Genomic DNA, 27,473 nt, shown 5'->3' with positions numbered 1-27,473 from the left:
GCAAGTGTGAGTCCTAGGAAAGCAACTTCCTCGTGTGTCTTTTCATTCTACCTACCAAAAAAGTGATTATGGCAATACTGAAAATGGATAAGTGTTCTATGGTTTTGAAGTTTTGTCCAGCAGAGGTGGTTTTCCCTGCAAACATATTGATACAGCACATTTAGTGTGTAGTACTGTATATTAGTCTTCAGTATATACAGTGTGCACTCACAGTGGATAGTTGAAAAAGTGTGTGTTCACGCAGAACAAGTCTGTAATGGGAATCCAAGAGGTTTACTCCAGATTATCTTCTTTTGCACGTTTTTTTTTTTATTTTATGTTACTTCCCCTTGTGCTGAAAAAAACCCAAACAAATGTTGACCAGTTGTGATATTTTTTTGCCAGCCGCAAACACCGTGTGTACCCGATCTGCCGAGAGGAAGCAGTCAGGTTACTGCGTTCCACTAGGATGGCCCGCGCTCATTCTGAGGGCGCCTACTCCTCCGACTATGACTACGAGAGGTATTGACATGCACTGCAGCTGCATCTGTGCATCCGCCATCTTGTGGTCTCCTCAACTTGTCCCCCGTCCGTCTTTAATTTATACGTGATGGTGATGACAGAAAATGATATCCTGTCCGATATCGGTTTTTGTTAAGGAGTCATCACAGCTCTGAAGTTGTGTAGATGTACAGTAATGGTACACAACTGCCTCTGTGCTGTATGCTGAGGCTCAGAGCTATTTGTGTATGTATACTGGTTGTTCAGTAAAGTGCTGGCCAGCACCTGACTGTTTCTTCATTGATGTCCTTGTTTATGTACCCATGTACATTTTACCAACAGCTGTGTGTCGATCAGTGGTGTGTGTGATTATTAGTGTTGTTCTTTTTTATATGCTACAGGCAGTTGCTTTTTGCTCATCTATATATTGGCATCTCTGATGCATTGCTCTGGGCTGCAATGTAGCTTTGTAAGTTCTGTGGTTGTCCTTTGGCTTCTTGTCTCTGGCCAGAATGGGCTGCCAGGACATTCCAAGCACCCATAGAAAGGCCTGCTGACACCCATACATCCCCAGGTCACACACCAGCATCCTGGTGCACCAATAAAAAGAAAGAGCTCACATGGCTCCCTCCAGAGAAATGCTGTAAATGAGTCCACTTTTCTTTGTCTTCAATCTTCTGCCATCTGGCTTTCAGTCAGGAATAACGTGGCGTCTGTGCCATTTCTCTCCTCTCCAGGAGGAAAAAAGTTATGAGTCCTCAGAACTCAGTCCGAGAGCCTGACTGACTTTATTAAAGTGTCACGAAGTTCCCCTAAGGCCCAGCTTGGCTCAACTTCAGGCTCAGCCTATAGCCTAGATAGCCATTAACAAGAGCTCTCCATCTTCCTTTCTCTCCCTTTCTTTTGTCTAAACCGACAGAGAAAGGAAAGTAGCTAGCATCTCAGTGTTATCCACAGGGGAATAGAATAGATTTCCCTCCACTGTTCACACAGATATAGTTTGTTTCTGTCTGCATCCAGGCAGAGTAAAAGCAATGGTGAGACCTGAAGAGAAACAAGGACAGCAGAAAGAAACAAAAGACATGTGGAAGAGGAAAAGGAGACAAAGCTGAGCAGCACAGAGCATTAGTGGAGTCTGTGCCTTTTGGCAGGTGTCTTAGTTTAGGTGAACATGAGAAAATGTTTCTCTTGTTTAAGTGCACCACCCCAGAGTGTACCTTGAGCGGGACCAAGCCTGCGGCGTATAAACATCAAAACAGCAGCCTCTCCAAGCGCAGAAAACTAATATTTTGGAGGCAATTTGAATCCCACGAGAATTCAGTGAGCGGTGAATTCAGTGAGCGGTGTTATTCCTAATAGTAGTACAATATGTGTGTATGTTCAGGCTGGATTCTGCATCCATCAAATTACAACTAATGAGATGTTTGATTTATAACAGACTTAACTTTCACATTTGATATAAATCCTTAGCCCTAACAACTTTATGATGGAAACCAACTAATGATCATGTTGACCATCACTTTAAATGACTGTAGATTAAGAATGTTAAAGGCCATTTAAGGTCACTGACTGATGAGCTTTGTTTTGCCATTGGAGACAAAAAGGACATCTCCTCTACTGGACAATTTTTCGAAGTGCAAAAGGCTACAGACACTACAAGACTTTGATGAGATTAACTTATATATTGACATTCAACCAAGGTTTTTCTTCCCTATTCTCAACATTTTTCAACAAAGTCATGATTTTAAATGAATTGAAGGAAGTTTTTTAGTGTCTATTAGCCTTATTAGAAGCAGCTCCCACATGTTTCTATTGTGCAGACACCAACATGTCTTCGGGATTTTAGGATAATATGTGTATGATGCTCTAGTTCAGAATTGTAACTGTGGGGCTTTTGTAGCGCTTAAGATTTGTTTTTTATTTAAATTAAAGAACTTACACAGTTTGCCGAACAATGTGCATGCTCAAAACCCCTGTACCTGTGACAGCTTCTCATGTTCAAAAGGCCAAGTTGAATATTTCCCTTCACTGTCTCAACATGTGCAGTGTGATGCAGTTTTATGAAAATGTATCCTTCTTTTCTCTCTGCAAGGTTAAACAATATATCTGTATAATGTCATTGATTGTTTTTGTTGTTTAGAAATCTCACTTGTTTGTTTTTTTCCAGCTCCTCAGATCGTCTTCATACTCACTGTGCCAAAAAATACTCATAATGGCTGGGATTTTTTCAAGGCATAACAGATATAACAAGCCACATGCAATATAAAGACACACTTCACTTTTCCTTCACATTTCACTCTACCTCAAACAGACTGCAAATGAACACTCACCTATCACGTACAGAGAGAGCACATGGTCCCTGCCAGTTCTTCACACCCTGAGGACTTCACAGTTAATTCACTATAAGGACCATAAACCACACAGAGCCACCTAGCCCTCTGTCCATACTGCCCACCTTTTAAAATGAAGTATTTCAGCTCCTCATGGAGAATCATAGACGAGGCTGTAGTGTTAAAAACCCAACTGTAAAGAATTGCGTGTAGGTTAAACCATATGTACGTTTCATAAAATCCAAAATGCCGACTTCAGTGGCCATTGAGCATTTTAGATTTCATGGAATGAAGCTGATTGTCAGCTGTACATGCAACTCTGTACAGCTGAAAACTTTTCACATTAAAGTGTTGGCTATTGTTCTCTTGGAGTTGCTGAAATATCTCATTTTGTCATTCACTTTAAAGGACCGTATCTGTATGTTTGTATGCTTTAGTCCATTTTCTTCAAATCACGTATGTCTGACATTACTGGCGACCAGTTTCCAAAGTATATTACAGTGTTTATATTGTGTCATTTGTTTTTCCTACTTTCCAGACATTCATTTTAATGCAGGATGAAAATCAACACATGGACACACTTGCTTTAATTCGGTAGTCCATTATTATTATTATTAATTAATTATTCCAAACATTATCATATTGTGATAGTGCAAGTTCAAGTGCAGATAGAGAAAAAATCTACACCCACATTACAACACAAATGTAAAGCATACATGATGTTCACTTTGATTACCTACTGTGAGCAAGTTTCAAGTTAATTCTCATAATATACAGTATTTGAAGGTGGGAAAACATGTTCAGAAATCTTGAGAACTATGATATGCTTTGGAAAAGGTCGGTAATAATGTAAACTATGGAGTAAATGGCTTAAAACAAGCAAAAACACAGGTGTGGTCCTCAAACACGTGCACCTTGGAGGAGTTTTGAGAGTGCAACAACTTTCTTTGCCCTCCATACTGTCCTCCCTGCCAGCATACTGTCCCTGCCCTGTGGGGCCCCACTGAGTGCCTGCCTATCTCTCAATAACCTCTGTAGGAACCACGGAGCCATGGATAGACACGAGTATCACAGCAGGTCCCGCTCTGCAGACCAGCGGCCCACTATAGAGCGCCCCACGTCCCGCTCGCGCTCCACTGAACGCCCCCACGACTCTTCGCTCATGAGGTCCATGCCGTCTCTGCCATCTGGGAGGTCTGCCCCCCCCTCACCTGCCTTGACGAGGTGTGACCCAGATCGGAGACGCTAACCAGCTTAACACAGTAGCAGACTGGGGTTTTAGTTCGACAATCGTTTCCCTGAGGCAAAGCTGCTCTGGAGGGAGAAATAACTTAAACATTTGGTTAAAATACCAATAGGTAGACCAAAGAACCATAGTTTTTCTGATATATTATTCTGCCCAGTGAATACATTAAAGCTAATACTATGCTGCTAACTGGGAATTTAGACATACAGAGGTCTTCAATTTATAGTATTTAGGTTGGTGAGTTGGTGAGCCTAGCTACCAGGCAGCTACACAACTTACCCAAATAACCTAATACTAGGCTAATTTGATAAGCTATAGTAGGTAGTCTTAGTAATACATGAATCAAAAAGTAATTGTAATTTCTATTCTCACTCGTATTTTAAGCACATTTCTTCTCTGCCAAGCTAGCAGTCTGCAGCTACTCGGTTCTTTGACTCACCCATTGTGGTTCAAATCAGCTAGTAAGATTATTCCTGCCCCCAGAGCAGCTCCACCTCCGCTAAACGTTTGCCTAACTAAAACTTTTGTAGAACTCAGCCAATACAGACCCCGTCCCATGAGCTCCCACCCACCCCGACCCTGACTAACTCACAGAATGAACCAGAAAAACCACATCACAACCACCCACACCCCCCCACACCCTCCTCCCCCACCTTCCCAACACCCCGCTCCCCTGCCTCACCTCACCTCACCCCACTCACCTAGCCACTTTATGTTTTGTCCCCAAAAGCACCGGTGCTGTATTTTCTTTACATATGTCTCAGGCACGACAACCCTGACACCGTAGATAGTGTGCTGACACGTTTTAATTTGGAACACACTGCTCATACGCTTGCGTGAGTATAGCAGTGATGGGCCGACATTTTCCTTTGATTTCATTACTAACATCAACTGATGCTGTTTATCCTGTGATGGCATTCTGTTTTGTTCCTATTTTGTTTTGAGTTCAAGCCTTTTGGGGACAGTCTGAACGCATGGTCGCACTGGTCTGCCGTTTCTGCATTGAACTCTTTTCTTCTTGCAGCTTGATGAGTCGACTGTACATGCGATTCACACCTGGCATCTTTTATTGCAGCTCAGCTCCCAACAGTTGATGTGTCCCTCCACTCCCATGCCATGTGCCAAACATCATTGCTGTGTGCATTGGTTTTATATTTGGAGATAAAACACACATTGTGAGGTTTACAATTACCTCTCAGTTGTGCCGTCACTGACTACCTCCCGTTGAGCCTGACAGTGACTCTCATCAAAACAAATGCTTACATATTTACTAAATTAATAACTGATCCTAGATAAATAGATTCAATAGTGTATTACTCTCCCATCATAGTAGTTTGCTTTACTTTTTATTTTACTCACTCAGTAGATGTCTGCAATCAAAAGAAATTACTTTAGTTTTCTCACATTGTGATGTGGGTGCAACATGGCCAGGCCCTGCATCCACCATCACCTCTAACTTGTGTCTCACCCCAGTGTCCACAACTTTTTGTCATATAGGGCGCATCCTCGTAGCGGATCAGTCCAGACCAGCCCTACCAGTACCCCAATGTCCAGCAGACGAGGTCGACAACTCCCACAGCTTCCACCGACGGGGAAGGACAGAAGTAAGTCACCTTGTTTGTTCTTTTATTTGTATTCCAGTGTTAATGTCAGTATTATGTAGACATACCTACTGAGCGAGGACATGTTTTTATCAGTGTGGTACTGTGGTTGTGTTTAGTATCTTAGGATGATGTAGTTTTTATTTGGTGGCCCAACTGATTGGGGCTTAGAAAGAGCTTTGGTTTCCCAGCAGTTGCTGACTCTCACTCTTCACTTCTGACTGTGAAAGAAAGGATTATTATTTGTTGGTGGTGTCTTAAATTGTATGATATAAATCGCACCATACAGTATATGCAAGGATTTCTCTTTGTTCTATATTTCATTGGTGTTCACTTTTGCCTTCCATCCATAACATCTCTATTCGGTTCCTTTTCCATTTCTCTCTCAGAAGATGGAGACGAAGGAACAGAGCCTTGTGAAGGTCTGTACCTGAATGTACGGGTTTAGTCTTTCAGACTGGGAGTGCTGGTTGAGCTGCACCTTACTCTGAAGGCCAAAACCCTGTCTGCAATGGCGGGTGGCTGTGTTCCCTGGAGGCTAAGCTTACTCTGTGCTCCTTGAACCTCCCCCTCTGTTGCAGCTGTGTTAAACGTACAGTTGAGATGTCCTGTGCCATCCTGTTGTACTTACCTGTAGGCCTGTCTGGATCCTGCTATTGATTGTACCAGTGTCGTGTCCAAATGTAGCCTCCCTGCTCCTATGTCTTGAGTTATACTCTAGATATTTTCATTATTTGTCTGGCAATTGTTGATTTATTTTAAATATTTGGACTGCTGAGATACTTAAAAGCTAAAATGGATAAACTCCAGGCTTTGAACAATGATTAAGGCACAATAGTTTGAACTTTCCACATCTTCACAACTACAAAGAGACATTTGAAGTCATTTTGGTTCCTCAGCACTCCTATGACAAATGTTATATGTTGTTGTAGTGACTTGTGATTTGTACTGTAAGAAGAGCCGTGATGAAAGCGACGATCATTTCACTTGTTTCTTTGAATCAGACGCTGTGAACAACAAAGATTGCAGTAGCTTTGCAGTGATTTGAGGGAATGACTGGGACAAAGATAGAGAGAAGGGGAAAATCTCAGGCAGTTCTTGAGAACTTGTCAAAGCACTCGCAGAACTCTTTCATCACTGTCAGAGTCCATGAGGGCTTTCCCTGTCTTCTGTACAGCCTCCAACCAGCCTTACTCTCTCTCCTCACTCCTTTGCTCTCACAATCCCGCCTCTCTTCTGTATCTGTGCCATCTTTTTATCACTCTTGAAATTCTCACTGTCTAGACCTCTCCGTCACTTCTTCGTATCACCTTTTCCCCCTTTTCCTCTTTATTCCTGACCTAATCTCTCGTTCTGCTGTTTTTCCTTGTAAGGCAGTCTGTCCTCACCCACTTCTCTCTCTCTCTCTCGCTCTATCTCTTCTCCTTCTTTTTCTTCTCCTTCCTTTCTTTGTGTTTGTGTCTCTTTCTCTCTCTCTCTCTCCCTCTCTACCATACCTTTTGGGACAGTGGCAATGTGTGGGCAGTGGGGGGAGGTATTGATCTGACCTTGTGCTGTAGCTCCCACAGAGCCGTATTGCACTCAGCTTATGTAATGCAAATGTGTGTGAGTATGTTCGTGTGTGTGTGTGTATGTAGCTTTTTTATGGACTGGATCCATTTTATTGCCCCTTGCTGGTTACAGAGAGGAGCTGGACTGCTATTTGTTTTGTCTTGCTGCTGTGCTTCGAAGTTAACTGCTACCTCATATTTGCACTTACAGTACCTAATTGTCTTGTGTGTTATCTGTTTATGTGTGGCAACTCCTAAGAGGGAACAGGAGAGGAGCTTGGGGCACCTGAACCTCACAATGGTCGCCCAGGTGTGTTTATCTCTACAGAAACAACCTGTCCCAAGGAAATGTGTTTTTTTTCCCCATTTTCTTGAAATATGATGCTGTTTGATTCCTTTTTTGTTTTATTTTTTTAGAAAAAACATTAACAATTAAAACTAATTTATATATATATACACAGTAATAATACTACGTTCAATTACCAGCTCTGTTCAGGAGTTAGGATCTTCTCTTGTTTTCTTGGATGAGAGTAGTGTACAGTAGGTGTTGATGTACAGTACATTCATCCACAGGCTTGAATGAACAACCAGACTGTTGGCAGAAACTGGAGTTCCCCACAGTTTCCACTTCCTACTTTCCCATCTGTTTATATGGCATGCTTCTGTCCTTTGACTGTGTGGCACTATTACTCAACACTGTCATAGCGTAGTGCCGACTGAATCACTGGAGATTCATTTTAGCTCTTTAAAAAACCATGTTCTGTATTTGAAATAATCTATAATCATTGTGTTCTGAGTGATTTTCTGCAGGCCAGTTGCTGCTGTAGGAAGGTGCACAGCAAAGAAATGAAACCACACATTGTACTGTATAATTAGGCAAAAGTTCACAATGTTTTTGTGCAGTAGCTTTTATATGCAGACTAGTATTTCACTGTCAGCTATTGGGATAACTGTGTGTTTGTGTGCAGATCTGTGTTCGTTTGGGTATGAGTGCATACAGTATGGGTTGCCATACTATTGTGACTAACAGTACAGTAGATATGAGAGTTCAATCACTTTATGAGCCTCCATCTGTCCCTCTACTAGCAGCAGACTGCGAGGAAAAACCACAAGGCCCACCGGTAAATGGGAGGAAAGGCAAGTCCTCTGAATAGCGTGATGGTGTGACTTTGCTGTGTGGGCTTTCTCGGTCAATGCAAGTTTTTCATGTGTGACATTCACTAGCAACTGATACTTAGCTACTCTGAGTGACTCTGCCTTCTTATTTGCCGTCGCACATTTATATAGTTCTCTATTTCAAACTTCCCTTTGTCCACATTTCATATATACCGAGTGTGGTTCATTCCTGTTGAGTTGATTTGGAGTGATCAAATTAGAGAGTTGTACTGTATGTAGCTTGAGCTGATGGTAATATGTACAGAGTGCTGTCGTTGTGATCTCTGCTGCTCTGTCCTTCTCTAGTTCAAAGCCCTAATCTGCCCTCTACTTTAATAGAAATTAATTCTGCTCAGCTCCACCTCACAAAGACAGAGCTCTCCATTTCCATTGTGAAATTGCCAATCATTTTAATTAGACATGGATTATTGAACACACACACACACATGCACACACACCCTCCCATAAAGATGGCAGTCTCAGTCATACATACAGTAACTCATGTTTAGGAAAATTCTTTCTACCAAAAACTGTCATGAGATAAATTATTGCATCTCAGGTAATCTAATTTTTGAGGACAGTGTTTAGCACAAAGAACAAATAATTAAGTACAGTGTTTGATGAATTCTGTGAATTTCACTCCACTAAAGGTAAAGGTACTGCAGAGTGTAATTTCTTAATTTTTAGAATCTGAGAGGCTGTTACCTCTGTTGGCCAGCAGATGGAGCAAAGTTCATAATATTTGATGAGGGAGCTGTCCATGATTTCAGTGCTGAAGTAGCAAAGAGGTCTTTTTCTCTCTTACCAATCTTTGCCAATCTTTTCTATTTTCATTACACAGTACATACACCATGTAGGCAATGTAAACTAAGAATTAAAAGTAGATTTGCACCACATTTTGCAATGGATCTAACATATAGTTCCCTTGATAATCCAACATCCCTCAGATTTCTGTTGTGTGTAAACCCATGTGTGTTGTGTACTGTATGTGTATGAATGTGTGTATGTGTGTGTGTGTGTGTGTCTTGCTGTAGAAGTGACATGGGAGGACCAGCAGCGAGGGGTGAATGGCTCTCTGTCTGATGGAGGGACACACCCCTCCCTCACTGATGCAGGTTGGTTGGTTGGTCTGCGTGTGGATGTCTGCCTCTTTAAAATACATATGTCACTTTGATAGAGTGTTAGACTTTGTAAATCCAAGAACAATAAATAAGAAAATTAAGAATTATTAAGATATTGGACAACAGCTTTCATAAGTTACATCTTAGATAACTTCTTGGGGTCATTACCACATTTTCAAAGTGAGAGTGAAATTCTTCATATGAACCGTATTTACTTTAAAGCTACAAAAAATGTCCAATTGTTTGTATTCATGATCTCAAATAGAACATTCAAAATCAAAACAATATTCTACCAAAGTGACACATCCTTGGAGATTTTTTTGACTCTGTTCTTCACAATTTGTGTGGACTCTTTAGCAGCTGGATTACAACTTCATCAAAGTCAGACCTGGATGATATACAATATAAACTAGATGTTAAAAAAAATGAGATAAAGCATAAGGAGAGCTTGCTTTGTATATTTTATATGTGGCAGCAGAATGATTTAATCTGATGTTTAATATGATGTTGCCCAGGTCAGCCTCTGGATGGCGTCTCTTCCCCATTTGTGTGGTTTTGCTGTGCAGCATGGAGCTGATGTTTCTGTAGACTCTCCAATCTCAGATAGCTCATCATAAACAATCTCCCTTCGAGTTTGAAAATGCATTTTGGTTAAAGGAGACCTATTATGATTTTCCGTATTTCGGTCATATATATAATGTCGCAATGTCGGATGTTCACATTAAACATGGCCAAAGTGTCAAATACTTAGGTAAATGTATGTAGAAGTAATCCCTATGAGCAAAAAGCACCAGCTTCAGACTGCTCTGAATGCTAGGTTTCCAGCTTTTTTTTCTACTTTTAGCCCAAGCTGACATCAACTTGTGACAGATATCTTTAGATGGTCATCTGCTCTGCGTACAGCGTGCAGATTCACTGCTGCGCTCCACTAACATTATGGCGTTTTCCATTGTTTTTGGGTTAGTTTCGCCAAGCCATGACTTGAGGTGAGCTGGCAGGCTGTGAGTGTTTTTCCATTACACAGCAAAGTAAAATAAGTTGTTTACCATCATCACTGTGGCTGTTTCTGCTTGTACTATTCCTCCCTGCATTATTTCTAACTGATCCGCTGAACAAAAGAGCTCCAAATATCTCCATATCTTGTTGTGTCAACAACAGTACTGCTAACAAAGCTCTGCTAATTTGGTTAGGAACACATTATTTAGTCATTTAAAACATTTTAATATGAAGCAGTAAAGCAGGAAATGTTGGGTTCTCATCAGCAGTAACTTAACACAACTCTGATACGGCTGCCCCTTGGCAGGCTTCCGGAAAGCTGGCCAATCAGAATAGAGTGGGCTCATCAGGAAGGGGGCCTTGAAGAGACAGGAGCTAATACTGCCTGTTAGAGACAGAGGCTAAACTGAGAAGCTGCATAAAGGGCCAGTATAAGATAAATAAGGAGTTTTTTTGAACTATGAATCATGCAAAGCTACTCTAGTGGAGTGTCAGAATAAAAATATACAGCTGGAAATGAGCATAATATGTCCATTTTAAGTTTTTAAAGTATTGCAAATTTCATTACCCTAAACAAAAGGTGCTTATTTTTTTAGTGTTTTAGCACTTCCATGTTAGCAACAAGTGAGGTTTGACGAGATGCTGTCCTCCTTTTATATACAGTATTGCAGAAAGACATGAAATGTGTTACTAAGGCAATGGCACCACAGTGCTGTGTTTGGCTAATTGAACTTCCATGGAAACACATTTTCACCTCACTTTAAATTAAATCTCATTTATGTTTACCTGTTATGTTACTTGCTGATATTTTATGCCCACAGGATTTGATTAGCTATGATGACTTTTGAAGTTATTTTAGAGGGTAACATAACTAAATCACATTTAAAGGTGCAGTGTGTAGGATTTAGTGGCATCTAGCAGTGAGGTTGCAGATTGCAACCAACTGAATATGCCACTAAATTCTACACACTGCACCTTTAAGAAAAACAGCACAAACAGTTATGTGTTGCAATGTCTCTTGCATAAGAATAAATACTGGGTCACCTCAATCATAGCCTGTCAATCATATTTACTTGGTTACCATGACACAGTGACTATAAAAGCTTTGACTCTTCACCATCCACATAGTTTTTCTCTAATACATTGGTTTATTATTGAGTTATGTGTAAAGTGTAGTCTGGTGTTGTGGGTTAACACGGCTAAGTGGCTCGAGCATGCACTTCAGACATGGCTGTAAAATCTCTGACTCCCTCTGCCTGAGATTCAAGCTATAATGAACCCTCAGCAAGCTTGGTCATCAGTCAGTCTCTCTCACTTCATCAGTCCCACCTTTGTTCTGGTCTGTTTAAACTCCCCAGCTCTCTATTGCTCTCTACTTCCCCCCTCCTGTCTCTGTGTCCATTTTCCTTTGTCTGCATATTTTTTCAACCTATATTTATCCCCGAAAGGCTGACTGAGTTTAATCCTCTTTTCCAGCTTGACCACAGTCATGTTACTTTCACACTGGGAGCTGTCTCAGGGCCGGTCAGAGGCTCCGCAACAGTGATTGTATAGGAAGGACAGAGTTTTAATCGCAACCCTCACCACACTTACTGCTCACCTATTCCTCATGGTATTCATTTATTCTATGATCCACAACGAACACACACACCAAAACCAGCAATTAAGATTGTGAACATAAACATTACCTGCTAAACATGAGCATGGTAGCATTATAATAGCGAGCATGTTATCAAGCTGACTTTAGCATTTAGCTTAAAGCACTAATGTGATGACAGCATATAGTTCCTATATGTTGTACCTTCCTGATAGTTTATTTTAAGATTGACATCTGTAGTGTTGAGGCAACCTGTTTTAATAAATCACAGTTTTCCATAATTCAGTATCATGTAATTAAGCTTTTCTTCTGGTTCTTCAAGCCTTAGTGACCACCACTCATACTGGCATTTACTGTTGTGGTGAAAATATACCTCCATATTGTGTAAACTCTGCTGTTGTAGTGTTGGGTCTGTAGTCTTGGAACAATTTGTCATTCAGAGACGGTTGGTTTAAATACGGCATGTTAATACCATACAGTATTAACCCACAGACCACAGGAGACTTTTCCACGCTAACTTGTTCTGGTTTTTTGCTCCAGTCTCCGTCTTAATATATCACTCTCTTATCCTGATGACCTACATGATGCTGCTGAAGTAAGGGAAAAAAATCACTTGCTCTCTTGATTATCATTTGACTCTCTAATGAGGTGATGTTAGCTGCCACAAAGAGATGAAAGCTGGTGAGGCAGATGTCTCACATTGTCTTTTTATTCATGTGACACTTCATTATTCATCCTAATGGAGTACTAATTGAGCTAAATGCAAATTCTCTGTAAGAGGGTATGAAAATTAAGTATGATCTGAGTGGGCTACTTTTCGCCCTCCTGACTGTCACTGTTGGTTTCGTCAGGTTCAGAGTGGAGGAAGAAGATAAGACAGGAGGATTTCAGAACAGGAATAACAAAATGGGCAGCGTGACTCTGAGGAGGGGTCACAGACATCACTGATTACATACTAACCCTGATGTTGAACCCTGGATCTGAACTGGACATGGGTCATGTGGGTCCAGGAGCGCTTGCTTACACAAGATCAAAACATACATGGATGTGTCTCGGTTGCTGATAGAGAAATTATGGCACAGTTCTTCTTTGTAGAAAAAAAAAGGGAAACAAAATCTTCCTCAGAATATTTCAGGGTCTCAGCAGGCTGAGCGGAAGGAAGGAAGGGCATGAATAATATGAAGGAGAGGAAAATATGTAATCTGCAGCAAAAGAGATGCCTGAAAGCAAGCAGTCGATATCGCTGTTGCATAACCTTCTTTCAGAAAGACACTGACGCCTCAGTGTGTGTACGTATGCATTTGAATGTGCACCCTACTCTTGGTATGTCGGTATTTTTGTCAATTTTCTGCTGAAACTCTATGAGGTAGCCGGCTCTCTCTTTTGTGTGCTCGTTGCTCTGTGCTTTCAGTTTGTGTTGTTTTGTGTTTTGTTTTTTTTTTTTCTTTTCTTTTTGTTATTTTTCCAGGCTGTCTCCCCACAGTTGCCCCACGCAGACTCAAGTGACATCCACTTCTCCTTTTACCCCCCTCCCCCTTCCTCTTTCCCCACCTACATTCATAGGTCTCGGGTTTCTATCCGGTTCGGTACATTAACATCTCTTTACAGTTTCAGCTCTTTTTCCTTTAAAGCACAGAACCTCACCTTCCCAACCCTCCCTTCTTTCTAATCTGTAATAACTAAACTCTCAGCCTCTACCTCAGCCTCTCCCGGCCTCGCACCCTCCTGCTCTATTTTGACTTCTCACTGTGCCCATGGTGAAGTTTGCGTGTTCTTGGTGAACTCTATGATTTTGTTTGTGTGTTCTGTGCTTGTTGTACGTTGTTTTGTCATTGTCGTGTCGTATTGTTGTCGTGTTGTGTCCCTCCCCCCCCCCCCCCCCCCCCCCTCCCTCCCAACCCTCCATCCTCTTCCTCTTCACACTGACCCTCCAAACCTGGCTTATTCGGTGATTACGATGATGACGTCGCCCTCCCTCCGTCCTTCCTCTCCTCCTCCGTCCCCCCCTTACCCTTCGTGCATCCTCTCACATCCATCTTCCTCTCCTCTGTCTGTGTCTGTCCATTCTGTGATGTGATCCCAGAAGACACGGACTCACCAAGTTGGACGAACTCAGGTCTGTCCTTTCTTCTTCTTCATCTTCCTCCTTTTCTAAATTCTGCTTCCTCTTCTTCTTCTACTTTTATTCACCCTGTACGTCTTCCTGGCTTGCCCTTCCCACCCACCTTCCCTCATCTCAGTCGTCTTTTCTTTTTCTGCTACGCTCGCCTCCATTTTCTTGTGCCGTTTGCACTCTTAATTGTTCTGTAGATGACACTTCCGGCTTCTCTGTCATCTTTTATTTTGCTGCAGACAGACTGTGTGGGCTCACAGTTCATAGAAATACGGTCATGGTCACGCCAGTGTGGTTCTTTGTTGCAAATCTTGATCTGAGACACTTTTTCCATCTAAAAAAACAACTTACTGTCATGTACTGTAAGTGACAACAAAACCTTATTTGGATTTCTTTCTCTGTGGACACAGACTGTCATCACTTCCTCAAATTGGCTTTATCCTGTATGCTATTAAAGTTTGTGGGAACAGGCAAAATATGTATCATAAAAATGAGTATTTTTGAATATTATTAAAGTGAATATACAGTAATTTAGAGTCTGGTACATTAGAGATTTGGAAAAAGATACAATGCAGTCAGAAATGAACAATGATAAGTTTTTCACTAGCTCTACTTCAGCCCATTTGCCTCTAAATTGAAACAATGACCATTAAGTTTAAGTGCTGACTTTGGTCCATTTCATGGATAGTCCACCAATTTTAGTACAACAGAATAGTAAATGCGTATAAATGTATCCGGTACATGTACGAACAAATGTTTAACACCAAATCCTCAAACTGAACTGACTATTCTGAATCATCATGTTGTCACTGACAACATTACATTTTAGTAGTGAAGCTCGTCTCACTGGTGACTGTTGTCAGCTCAGCTGAGCTATTAACTTTATTAACAGTGCTTGAATCGACCTCATTTTCAACTAAACTGAATGTAACACTTTGAACTTGCAACAGACTGAACTTATCACTGAACTGAAGAAAGTCAGAATCAGCACCAGACGTCACAACCTTATGAACGCTGATATAGCAGCTCACCCATGTCCTTACTGAAATGCATTTGGACGCTGATGCGATTGCCGAGCTTAGAGCCAGTGACTATAAATCTTTGAGCTGATGTGAACAAAATTATTTAAATCAGCAAAGTGATTTGTAAGTTCCACCTCTATATCACATACAGACAAGGCAATTAGGGTGTTTTTAATGGTCAGTGAAATATTCACTTAAATTCCCTTGTTGAAGACCAGACTGTTGACAAAAATCTCTGAAACAAGCAAAAAGTGAAGTTTGCTACAGCACAGACCAGGCAGAGCATCATCAGGGAAGATTCTGCTGATGTCAGCGGGTCATTGCCTTCAGCCAGTTAACTGTATGTTAACGTACCCAATTACTTTCTGTTCCCTAATTCCTACACTATTCACCTGATGTGGATGTGCAGCCCCCCAAATCATAGCTGAAAGTTGGCACTCTAACCTCAGAGTCATTGTTTATTTCAAATCCAACGTGCAGGAGGAGAGAGTCAATATAATGAATACTGCTGTAATACTTTCTGACCACACGATATCTTCAAAATCAGCATAACTTTAGTAGTTGTAGTTGATTAACACAATCAAAAGTTTTATGCAAACAGATGTTAGCTGATATGGTTTGACACAGTTTACTGAAGGCTTCTTACATGATAATTTAATTGTAATTGAAAGACAGTCACAGATGTTTAACTTAAGTGTGTAGGCTGTCAGATGTTACTTAACCAGTGTAGTTACAGCAATTATTATCTAAGAGCGACAGAGAATCAACTTAATTCTAATGAGAGAAAGTCACTTTGCCTCACTTTTGCTCTCATTCATTTGCTCTCAGCTTGTATTGCTTTTCTTCGTTTGTGTGCGTGTGTGTATGTGAAGCTGTAGGCATACTGAATGTGCGCATGGCACTCGTGTATTCACCTTCACTTTATCATTGCCATCATACAACACAAAAGTAGAGACAGAGCAATTGCAGAGAATGGAAATTCAGGTACAGCAGGAAGTCCTAATTTGGTAGCAGTGGAGGATTGTTTTTGCAAAAGAACACGTGTAGCAGTTCCAGCAGAGAGTATTTGTTGTCAGATATAATTTTGGTCTTTTCTTTTCTTTTCTGTTGATATAAAACGTGTATAGTTCTTATGCAGTGGCACTATTACCTCCACAGGTACAGGGTTAAGCTTGTGTATTGATTATGGGGTGATGTTTGTGTAGTGCATATTGCGCTTGCAACAATGTGAAACAAAGCACAGTGCTTAAATTGAATTTAAGAGGACATTACTTTGGCAACCAGGATGATGTGATGTGATTTTATAAAGAACTGAAATGAGAAAAGCTTTTCACTTTGAGTCGACAGCGATGCGCTGGTTCATTCCGAAATTTCATTTTTCCATCAATGGATTGGCATTTATCTAGAATCTAATGCAAAATGTGTCCCGACATAATTGTGAAGCATTGTTGGAGGTAGAACATTTGTTTACTGTAGTAATTTGGCGTAGCATTCAAAGCTGCAAGACTTTCTAGTAGGGGTCAGTAAACTGCGTTATTTAAATATTATTCATTTAATTACAAAAAAAAGAACATTTTGGTCGATTTTTTTCTATAAAGATAAATAAGCCTGGGATCATGACAGCTGGTTATAAATAGAGCTGTTAAATTTGTTGTCCGCATTTTTTGTTTGTTTGCGTGTTTGTTCCTTTGTTAATACAGCCGACCATTCAGCTTTTTCTCATTAGATCTGTCCTTGTCATGGCTCATGGCTCATAGCTCAGCAGAAGCTTGTCTCTCACCATAACCGTATGTCCCTCCATCAGGCCTTCTACACAGTTATCAGCCACCATCTGACAGTCTCCTCTCTCTGTGCTCAGGTTTGGACATGGAGGAGAGGACCAGGCAGATGAAAATGAAGATGAACAAGTACAAGCAGGGAACCGGCTCCGACTCCAGGCTGGAGCAGGACTACCACAAGGTAGAAAACGTGTCCAGATATGTGTGTATGCTTCTGTCCACCAGATTCACAGGGAAAAAAAACATGCATTTACAGTACACTGTTTGCATGGTTGCACTGTGCATAGGCCGTATGGTACACTTTGCAAGCGGTCATGCATGTACACATGCACACATCAACATCATAGCGCTCGTGTGCATTCATGTTTGCACAGTGTACATGTACACACACAGACATAGTCACACTGACATACCAAAACAGGAAAACACTCTCATGCAGTGTAAAGTTTGGAAAACACTGAGTTTGAGGTTTCTTAAAGGATAAAGTTCAGCCAAATCACACAAGCGAAATGCATCTCTGCTTACCCCGAGTGGTATGAAGCCATGCAGATAGTTTTGCTGTGACATGTTTATTTCTGAAAATAGCAGCAACATGCCATTCCAGAAACAATGTCCCAGTACTCAAGAGATTTCACAGACTTTGCTGTTTTTGTCGAGAAATAGTTTCAACTGGAGGTAGAAAATATTGAGAATAATAATAATAATAATAAATATTCACAGAAAGTTTTGTGGATTATCTTGACTAACTGGGACATTGTTTCATTCTTCAGTGCTTTAATAGGTGCAAATAAATATACATATACATATATATATATATATATATACATACATATGACCAAAAGTATCTGCGTGGTTAGATACAACTACAGGTAAGTGAGATAATGTGTTTTCTTTTTGTCATTTGGGTGAACTGACCCTCTGAGCCTCTGGTTATAAATTCGAGGAATGTGACAGTGAGTGTGTGCAGAGTCAAGTGTTTACTACTCTGTTCTGGAAAGATCCTGAACATGTTTACAGATCTCGGCGGGTGTCTGGTGTCTCACCGCAGTCCGGGTGACACCGTACAAGACAACCAGTCTCTTTCCTTTTAAGTCAGTGGTATGAAAAGTATTGCATTAGGAACAGCCAACGTGTTCGCTGGAAGTCTATAAAAAGCAGATTCAATTGTGAGTTGTCCTCGTCTGGTGGACATTATCATGCTTGGAAGTTCCATTGACAAAACAATGCTCCCACTATTATTAAACAAGACTTCTGAGCGGCTGCGCCGAACCCGCAGCGTAATACATACTGTAACTGTAACACTGAGCTCAGGTTCTTTTACAGTTAACATTCCACTGAGAAAAACACACACAGGATATAATATAGACATCCTGTTTCAGCTCAGCTTTCATGGAAGACTCTGTGTAAAGCTTGTTTAGTAAAAATCTGTATTAGAAGCCAAATAAATGCCTGGTGATGGTTAAGTTAAAGTAATAATACCACAATGCAAAAACACTACATTACAATTAAAAGTTCTGCATTCAAAATTTTACTTAAAGTATTATCTACAAAATGAATGAATAATAGTAATTTCCTAATATATATAATATTATTGAACTATTATTACAGATGCATTAACATGTTAGCAGGATTTTAATATTATAGTTGGTCTGGATAGAGCTAATTTTACATTTATCATTATATACTGTATATACTGGGAGATGCTGGATTACGGCCCCAGACCAGCAGCAGCCACAAAGTCCCCAGGTTCATGTGGACATTGTGTGTAGTGTAATAATGCAAATGCAAGAGCTTAAAACATCCATTAACTGGTAAAACATTTTCTATTGGCTAGTTCATAAATTGCAACTCCTCAAATATTGTGGAAATATGCTGCCTTTGCAGAAAGGCCTATACTGGATGCACTAACAGAGCTATAAAATTCAGTATTTCTGAGCACAAAACAGCATTAGAACAGGAAATCTACCATCATTATATAAAGGCCAAACATGGCCAACAATTCCCCTCCTCATTTCTCTGGTCTTGAAAAAGTCGGCCTCATCAGATTAGGTAATAATCTAAAATATAGAGAGATGTGTTAGATTGACTGGCTTAATACTATGGTCCTCACAGGCCTTAATGATAGCTTTACCTTTAAACCTGTGTTATAGTAATGTTAGAATCTTGATATATGATACAGTGCTCTTTTTACCATAGATACTAGACCTGAGACTTTACAACCCTTTTTGGTCTTGTCTGCTATATACCTGTGTTGAATCAGGTCATTGCCTTGATTGTCTTGTATATAAGTGATTTACTGTAACACTATTCATGCACTGATGAAGGCCCATGGCCGAAACACATCAGCCATGATTCTAATAAAATGTGAAGCTCTACAGGCGTTGTTTGCTTTGATGGTGTGCAACCTTTTTCTACTTTAAACTCCCCAGGTTCACTGTTTGTCAGTTGGTTGTATGTAATTAACCACCACTTAAGTACAATATTAACTAAGGTGGGTCCTGCATTATTACCTGATCTTTTTGGCCTTGTCTCACTGAATGGCTCTTTTTCAATCCCAGTCAATCTCAGTCACATCTAGTTTTAAAGCTGGAGTGCGGGACTTTTGTCTCCCCCCTCTGGCAGTGAGGGTAATTACAAAAACACTGTCGACACATGCTTACGTCTTAGGCTCTGCTGTAACCTACACCATCGCTATTGTTGTGGCTGTAAAACGGTGGATAAATTGTTTTGAGTGTCACACAACCCCCGTGAAATGACTAGTTTCACTATCAGAATTTGATCCATTCGGTCCGATAATATGTGGAAAGTCTAGTAGAGCTGCATGATTAAATTATTTTATCCCCATCTAAGTTAACAGAGAGCTAACCGAAAGGTAGCTGGGCATTCATCCGGCCAGCGCCAGAATGTCGCCACTGACCCCAGATCTGTGAAATACAGAGCTTTATCTGGCATTGATAGGCTTAATCAGCATTGTGTGAACTCATTTGGCAAGGATTTGAATATAACAGACATTCATTTATATGTAAAAGTTCCGTACTGCAGGTTTAAAACTTTTGGTTTATTCAGTAATATGATCACATAGTTTAGTCTGTACTATACGACATCATTATAACACTAAGCTTCTTTATTGTGTTTTTTGTCCTCCTTGCAGCGTTCAGGCAGAGATCCACGGGGCTCAGATAACCTGTCGGCCAAGTCATCAGACAGTGATGTAAGCGACGTGTCCGCTGTGTCGAGAACCAGTAGTGCCTCTCGGTTCAGCAGCACGAGCTACATGTCTGTCCAATCAGAAAGGCCGCAAGGAAACCGCAAGATCCGGTAGGCTGACTTCCACTGCAGGGGACAGTGAACTTTTTCTCTCTCTTTAAACCCATCAAGCTGTTATCAGGAATGGACAAATCCCCCTCAGATGTGAACTTTTCTTCTCATATATGTTGCCATGTCCAGACGTTTTCAGCTTTGAAATTGTTTGCACTTGGTTTAACTTGGAGAGGAAAATGCACCGCCTAGCACTGTGTGTCATTTTCTCACTCTGATGAGTTCAGGTTTGGCTCCGTTTTAGGAAGATCTGGAACCAAATGGTTGAACTCTGCTCATTCAGGCTGTGGGGGAAGTTTGTCCATATCTGACAACACACACTGAAACATAAAACACATTGCATCTCTTTGGGTGTTGTCTTATATCAAAGCAAAAAAAACAAACAAACAACAAATCATTTGCATGGCGCTGTGCTGTAAGTCTGCATATATGTTTTCTGTTATTTTTAATTAATCTTGGCTGCACTACGTGTCTGTGTTCGTCTTTCTTTCTCTTGTTGTTGACATTATTCATGCTTTGTTTGGTTTTCTTTCTGCTTTGCATGTGCCGCTCTCTCGCTTCTGTTTCCGTCTTCAGCCAGTTGCGATCAAGGAGCCAGTCTCGGGAGGGGGATGAGCAGTTAGGAGAAGTGCTAGAAGAGGAGGAGGCGGGTGGTGGTGGAGGAGGAGGAGGAGGAGGGGGAGGAGGGGAAGGAAGAAGGGCCAGTACAGAGGGGAGATCGCAGGGAGGGAGGAAGGGATCAGGGGGGAAGGTAGACACAGACAAGGAGCATCAGGAGGATTTGGTGGAGAAAGAAGACGACTTGCACCAGAGGAGTATCTCAGAGACTGACCTCAGGTAACACGTGTATGGCAGCCTCTAACTGTAGATTCCTACTAACAATAATGCAGACCTTTAGCCGTCCTGTGTTCCACTGACTCTTATGTGAAGACCTACGATTATGCACGTTTATATGATGATGTGCAAAGCAGAGTTTGATGACTATCCTCCACCCTTTCACCTTGATGATGATTTAACTGTGGCCCTATTATCCCTTTCCAACACTAAAGTAGAATAGCATCTGCTTGATGATTATAGTGAGATGACAACAGTAGGGTAACCCATGCAGACTGTTGACACAATAGTAGCAGACAAAATGAGCATAAAAAGTTACAGCAAGCATTTATGATTTACGAGCAATTCACCAAAATCACCAAAACAACACATTTCCCCACCTGCCCCCAGCGGTATGTAGCCATGCAGACAGGTTTACTTTACTTTACTGCTGAGATTTTACAGACAGAGGGCTAGGTGTGTGGGGCCAATGTAAGTGGAATAATAAGATGAAGGAATAAGTGAGTGTAAATTTATGTCTTATGTGTTTAACTCTGTTCATGTTGACTGTATTCATGTTTTTAGCTTAACATCCTCTAATGCTATATGGGAAGGAAATGATCCCTTATTCTAGAGATTGCAAGAGATTGCAAGCAACAATAATAATAATAAAATAAGTGCACAGAAAAAAACAAACAGAAAAACATTACTTTGGATAAATTACAATGTCACTTCATAGAAACAATGTCCTGGCTATTCAGACTAGTCATTTACGACTATTTTCTAGTCTTGGTAGAAAAGAATGAAAAAAGTGAAGTTTGTGGATTATTCTGACAGAGCAGGACATTGCCTCTGGAAAGACATGGTGCTGTTGAGTTTTGGAAATGTAATTTTTCAGAGCTTTGATGCTCAAAGCTCTGAAAGATACAATATAATACAGTGGAGGTGAATCAAAATTAATTTCACCTGCATTGTGTTGGAGCAGAGGCAGAAATCTCAGAGATGGATACTGTACCTCTGAACCTCAGTAAATAAAACCAGATCTATCTGCATGGCTAGATACAACAATTTGAATATTCCTACAATAATGGGGTGTGAAACTCCGCCAACTTCACTCACACAGAGAATGTTTTGTATTGCAAAAGCTACTTACTTTGCTTTAGATTGCAGTTAGGTGATTCATTTCTCTGCGGCACCTAAAAAGCGCACTCTCCTTGCTAAGCGTCTCTAATTTCATTATTGTGACCTTTGCCTTGTTTGCCAATCTAAAAAGAATAGCTAGATAGAAATAAAATTTTACCATGTAGCGTAACAAATACGGCTGTGTTGTAATTAATCACACATACATTGCTGAATGCATGTGTGGAAATCTGTACTTTTTAAGTTGACGCATGCAGAATACTTTGATTCTGACATGTTAAGACTAAATTTAACATGACACTATTTCATCGTGGCCACAAGAGAGTATCGCTTTGTTTCAGAAGAGTGTAAGACTAACAGATCTAAAAAGTATGTCAAGAACAAATTCAAGAACAAATTGATTTGGAGTCCCACAGCAGGATAAAAGATTAGCTTACCCTCCTAATAAGATGTCTTCACTATCAAATCACATTCACAGCAGGATCCAAGTTAGTGCTTCTTACTAACATCAGTACTACTCAATGTCTCCTTGGACTTGAGAGAAAACACATTAAGATGAAAGCCATACCCTCTTATGTGCGATTAACACTGCACCAGTGTGTGCAGTCTGATTAAGAAAACGCATTTCCCATATGTGGGAGGCCAAATGCACATTGGCAGAAACGTGAGCAGATCCACTGAAATGTATACAGGTATAGTACCTACACAACACATGTTTAGACACAGGTTAATGCTACACAGTCCACTGGTTTTGCTCTGAGGCTGCAGTCTGTGTTGCTTTACTGTTTGTCTGTGTTGCGCAATTCTGGGATGTTGCATCAGTATTTCGTCTGTCTGTCCGTGTCTCTCACATGCTGTCTGAGTCCCACAGTGTCGCTCTGCACCTGCAACTCGTCAACCCAAAACCATCCCACATTCCTCCACCCACTCCTCAACAAGCCAAGAACATTTCATTTTCTTTCTCTGTGCAACGCACAACCCTCATACCTCGACCGTCAACCAGCAGCATTCACTTTCAGTAAAGTCAGTGTACCCTACAAAAAAATGAAATTAAAATACCTGCTTGAGCAAATACATTCTCAAGATACATTTGAGTTCCGCTACAGTATTTCAATTTCAAACAGTGTCATCCTGCTTTTCTGAAAGTGAGCCTGATGAGCCCTGCTTATAACATGCTGACAACTCCTATCTGTGTGATCAACCCCAGTTCCTTCATGACAGCTACAGTATAAATCTGTTATATATCTACATTTTATATAGAAGAGTCACAGCACATTCTGCTTTCATGGGACAACAACACATTAGAAGAGACATACTTGGACAACAGAAAATGAGTTTGATTCAGGTTCTTGAGTTTTACAGCTGCACACAAACCACGCAGTAAATAAGTAGTTTTAAATTAATAGCCTCAATTAAAAAAGCACAATTCAAAATGTTTATAAACTGATATCAACACACTAAGTAATATATATATATATATATATATACTGTATATATATGTTTAGTCAAAGGTTTTTACACAGTGATAAAAGCTGAATGCCACTCCTCTAACTGACTCGCTGTTGTTAAGGCTATGAACAATAGCGAAACAAAGTGGTTGCTAATTATTGGTATGAGTTGTAATTTTTTGTTATCAAAAGTTTTGTGCATTATAATAGAAACTCAGGTGAAATATTTTAAGTGCTCATTTGTTTGTGTGTTATGCTTTTTGTAAAGCACATTGTGTCAGAACATTACAGTATGCACTCTTTAGGCAGCACAACATAGTGTACACTCAGCATGCAGAATGCTGTCAAAACAACAATGAGCTAGGTCAATCTAACGCTACCGCCCAGCCACTGCAAGAATTAAAGAGGAAATAAACATGAAATAAGTAAAATACATACATATTTATTCTGTAATTCTATTTGTTAATAAAACATTGTGTGACTCAGCGAGGAGACTGTAAAGTAAAAATAGCTTCAGCTAACTGTGGGAACTAAATACTACTGCTGGCCAGACAAAAATACAGCAAAATAACTGTAGTTACAAACTTTAAACTTGCCGCTTTATAAAATTCTGTAAAAATCAGTAAGAATTCTAAATGATATAAGCAATATAACTATAATATCCCCTTACGGTTTTGTCTTCAAATCTTTCTCAATGTGCACAAATAGGTAAATCAAGTGAACACCACTACCACAGACCCTTACACTTTTAATTAAACGTATGTATTATATACTGTATATCTGAAACTCACATTGTAAAGACACATTTTTTCTTCTCCTTTTTTCCTTTGATTTGTTTTTTGCAACAAAGCAGCCACTAAGTCTGTGAGAACAGTGTCAGACAAAAACAGGAAGTCGAGGAACACGTGATATTACAATATTTCATTTCTGCCCTTTGTGCTGCTACTCAGTGTCATGCCCTTATTTTGTGGTTCAGTGCAGACTTTCAACTGAGTACTTTATGTGTGGCACTGGGTATAAAAGCCACACATCTCAGCTCTATAGAGCACAATCGGAGAAGAGAAGGTGATTGTTGTTTTCCACGTCATAAGCTAAGCATTGTGTACTGTAATGTAGCGTATGCACTGTGAGAAGAAAAGGGACCTTTTTCTTCCATGTGCGGTTATGTAAGCTCCGCCAGTGACGCTTCTCACATCAGCCTGTACACTCAATTTTAACAGTAAGCAGAGAACTAAGCCTTATTATGAGCAAATTGATACATCGATTGATAAATACTGAAAATAATCAATAGTGTATCCAGAGCTCATTCAGTGAGTCTGGATGTTGCTGATCAATGTTATAAGACACAGCCTGCTTCAAGTGCTAAAAGGTTAGTTCACCGCTCTGCTTATCTACAGTATCTATGAAAGCAACAAAGCAATGTGATTCGGCAGAAACATGGCTACTAGCTAGATTTACTTATGACTCATCTCCTATGTATTGAGGTCACAGTGTAAATATACATCTGCTACACATTAAACAGGCCTGTACACATCGACTTGGCGTAGGAACATCATGATAACCATATGTGTTTTTAGTCCATGAGCGCTCCTACTGAACAGACAGGTAAATGTGCGCCGACACACTCACACATACACGCGACTCTAAGCTGATGTTGTGGCCTTCAGGGTGTAAGGAGCTTTCCATCAGCACTTTTAAATCCCACATCACCTCTTCTCCTCCAGGTCCCTTTCATCCATTATTGTTGCCCCGGTAACGGCTCATTCATGTGAGGCAGAGTAAAGACTGGTGTTTTGAAGGACAGAGACTGATCGTTACTAAAAGGAAGGAAGGGATGTTTACTTTAACCCCCCGTCCACCCAGCCCATTCAATAACAATCTGTCTAGTGAATGGAAGGAGAGTCCTGCGTCTGAGTTCACCTCCACAGATGATGATATTATTTTAAAATGAGCCGCAGACTTGAGTCAATCATTTCATTCCTGGTAATTTCAGTCTCCTATGAAAACTTTGTAGCTGTGTTGACAAGTGTGCGCGCATGCTAATGCTCTTGCCGGGGGCACAGTTCCCATAGAAACCTGTTTTTCTGCCTCACCTGATGAAGAAGCGATGATGTTCTCTGTGAAAGGCAGACATGATGAGGGTATAGGGCAGGACAGGATTTATGATCTGGTTGTCAAAACAGTATATGTGTTTCTTCCTGGTTGAATAAGTGAAATGACCCTTTAAGATTTATTTAAATGGAATAAATAACTGAACGTGAAAAGCTGTTTCTAGCTTGGTAATTATACAGTGCAGTTCACAGCGTTATGTGTTGTATCTAAACCACATCATAAAATGAAGTACACTCGAGTGTTTCTGAATAATTTTGTAGTTATGGAGGTTTGCAAGCATCTGGATGACAGTTTAGTGTTTTGTTTCTTTTTTAAGTGAAATGAACCTTGTTTTTATATAAGGATACGGTCTACAAAACAATGAATCACCTAACAGTAGTATATTACAGTATTTAAATCACCCCATGCAAAGTGTAACTAAATCTGTCAACACTTTCGCAAGACAAAAAATGTCCGGGTTTGGTTTAGCCTTGGGAACATCTTGGCCTAGATGAAAATGCATGGTGCACAATCTGCATGATGAGGAACACTATGTTCTTTGGGCTGAGGTTGAAAATCAGAAATCCCCAGAGAGCCCCAGTTTTCCAAGCATGCACATTCACTGTGTAGAGACAGGCCTGAGTGCCAAGACCTATTCAGAGAGTAGAGATACCGTACTGGAGGAGCAGTGAGTAGATGCTGGTGTATATTTATTTGATGAGGTCATGGTTAATCTAAGTCAAGTCAAAGTTAAGTCACCATAACGTTACATGTTAGACCAGTAGAATTTGTCCATTTGAATCAGTAGCGTGTCTATTGAGACCAATATAATGTACACAGTGAGACCAATAATAAATTAGACGTGTAGATCAGGCGTGTAGATCAGATGTTAGTCTATTTAGGTAAATAAAACACTGTATGTTGAGCAAGATCAGTAGAATGGGTCCAGTTATACCAGTAGACCATCCATTTGAACCAGCTGGATGTTGGTCAGTTTAGATGAAAAGCATGGTGGACGTTTAACATTTTAAACTTTATAATTCGCCTGCCTCCTGAACAGGGATTAAGACGTCTCCTAGATAGAAACATGTTGACTAGTACAATGTGTCCAGTTAGAATAGAAGACTATTTGCCCCATTAGATAAATAAATCTAATTTTCAATTATTAAGTATTTTTAATTTCTCTTTGAAAGGGTCTGAACATAGTGTTTGATTCATTTTAAACTCAGTGGGCGATGGTTTGTAGAGGCAACAATACCCCATGCAGTCCCCCTGACCTCACCACTGTGCTGGTATTTGATGCAATAAAAGAGGCAGCATTATCACCCTGTGTCGACCAGATGAAATGCAGCCTGACTGTGATGATAGTGAAAGAGCATATTTTAGAATGTCACCTGTACCACATCAGCGCGTGGTCTTGTCAGGAGTCGAGACGCTTGAAGTCTGCTTCAAAGCCTCTAGGCTGCATTAACTGATCAAAGTCACTAATCCCGCAATAAGCATTCAATATTTATGTATTAAAGTACTGGCTGATCCATAACAGAACCCACTGGCATTAGAACTGGCATAAACAAAAGGCTTTATACTGCAGGCTGAAGTACGAGGTGTGAGCATTCTCTTACAGCACGTCTGACTTATTTCATAACCAGCTGGCAATCAAAACAAGACGTATAA

General features: G+C 40.4%; 1 protein-coding gene across 11 annotated transcripts in view; it reads left to right on the top strand.

Annotated features, from left to right (window-relative positions):
- rims2a (regulating synaptic membrane exocytosis 2a) overlaps window positions 1-27,473 on the top strand; it is a 149,747-nt gene that overhangs the window by 100,912 nt on the left and 21,362 nt on the right. For 9 of the 11 annotated variants that reach the window (XM_044359014.1, XM_044359011.1, XM_044359015.1 and 6 more), the window contains 4 exons: window positions 3,849-4,034; window positions 5,554-5,660; window positions 17,070-17,170; window positions 20,141-20,307. In XM_044359014.1, the coding sequence (XP_044214949.1) occupies window positions 3,849-4,034; window positions 5,554-5,660; window positions 17,070-17,170; window positions 20,141-20,307 (561 nt within the window). Of the gene's footprint in view, window positions 1-3,848; window positions 4,035-5,553; window positions 5,661-17,069; window positions 17,171-20,140; window positions 20,308-21,057; window positions 21,145-27,473 lie in introns of those variants that run through there. The other 2 variants (XM_044359018.1, XM_044359022.1) reach the window with 2 other exon arrangements.

Source organism: Thunnus albacares, chromosome 8 (assembly GCF_914725855.1).
Source record: "Thunnus albacares chromosome 8, fThuAlb1.1, whole genome shotgun sequence".
NCBI classification, from domain to species: Eukaryota; Metazoa; Chordata; class Actinopteri; order Scombriformes; family Scombridae; genus Thunnus; species Thunnus albacares.
The sequence above is the reverse complement of the archived record's forward strand: the minus strand, read 5'-3'. Positions and strand labels throughout refer to the sequence as shown.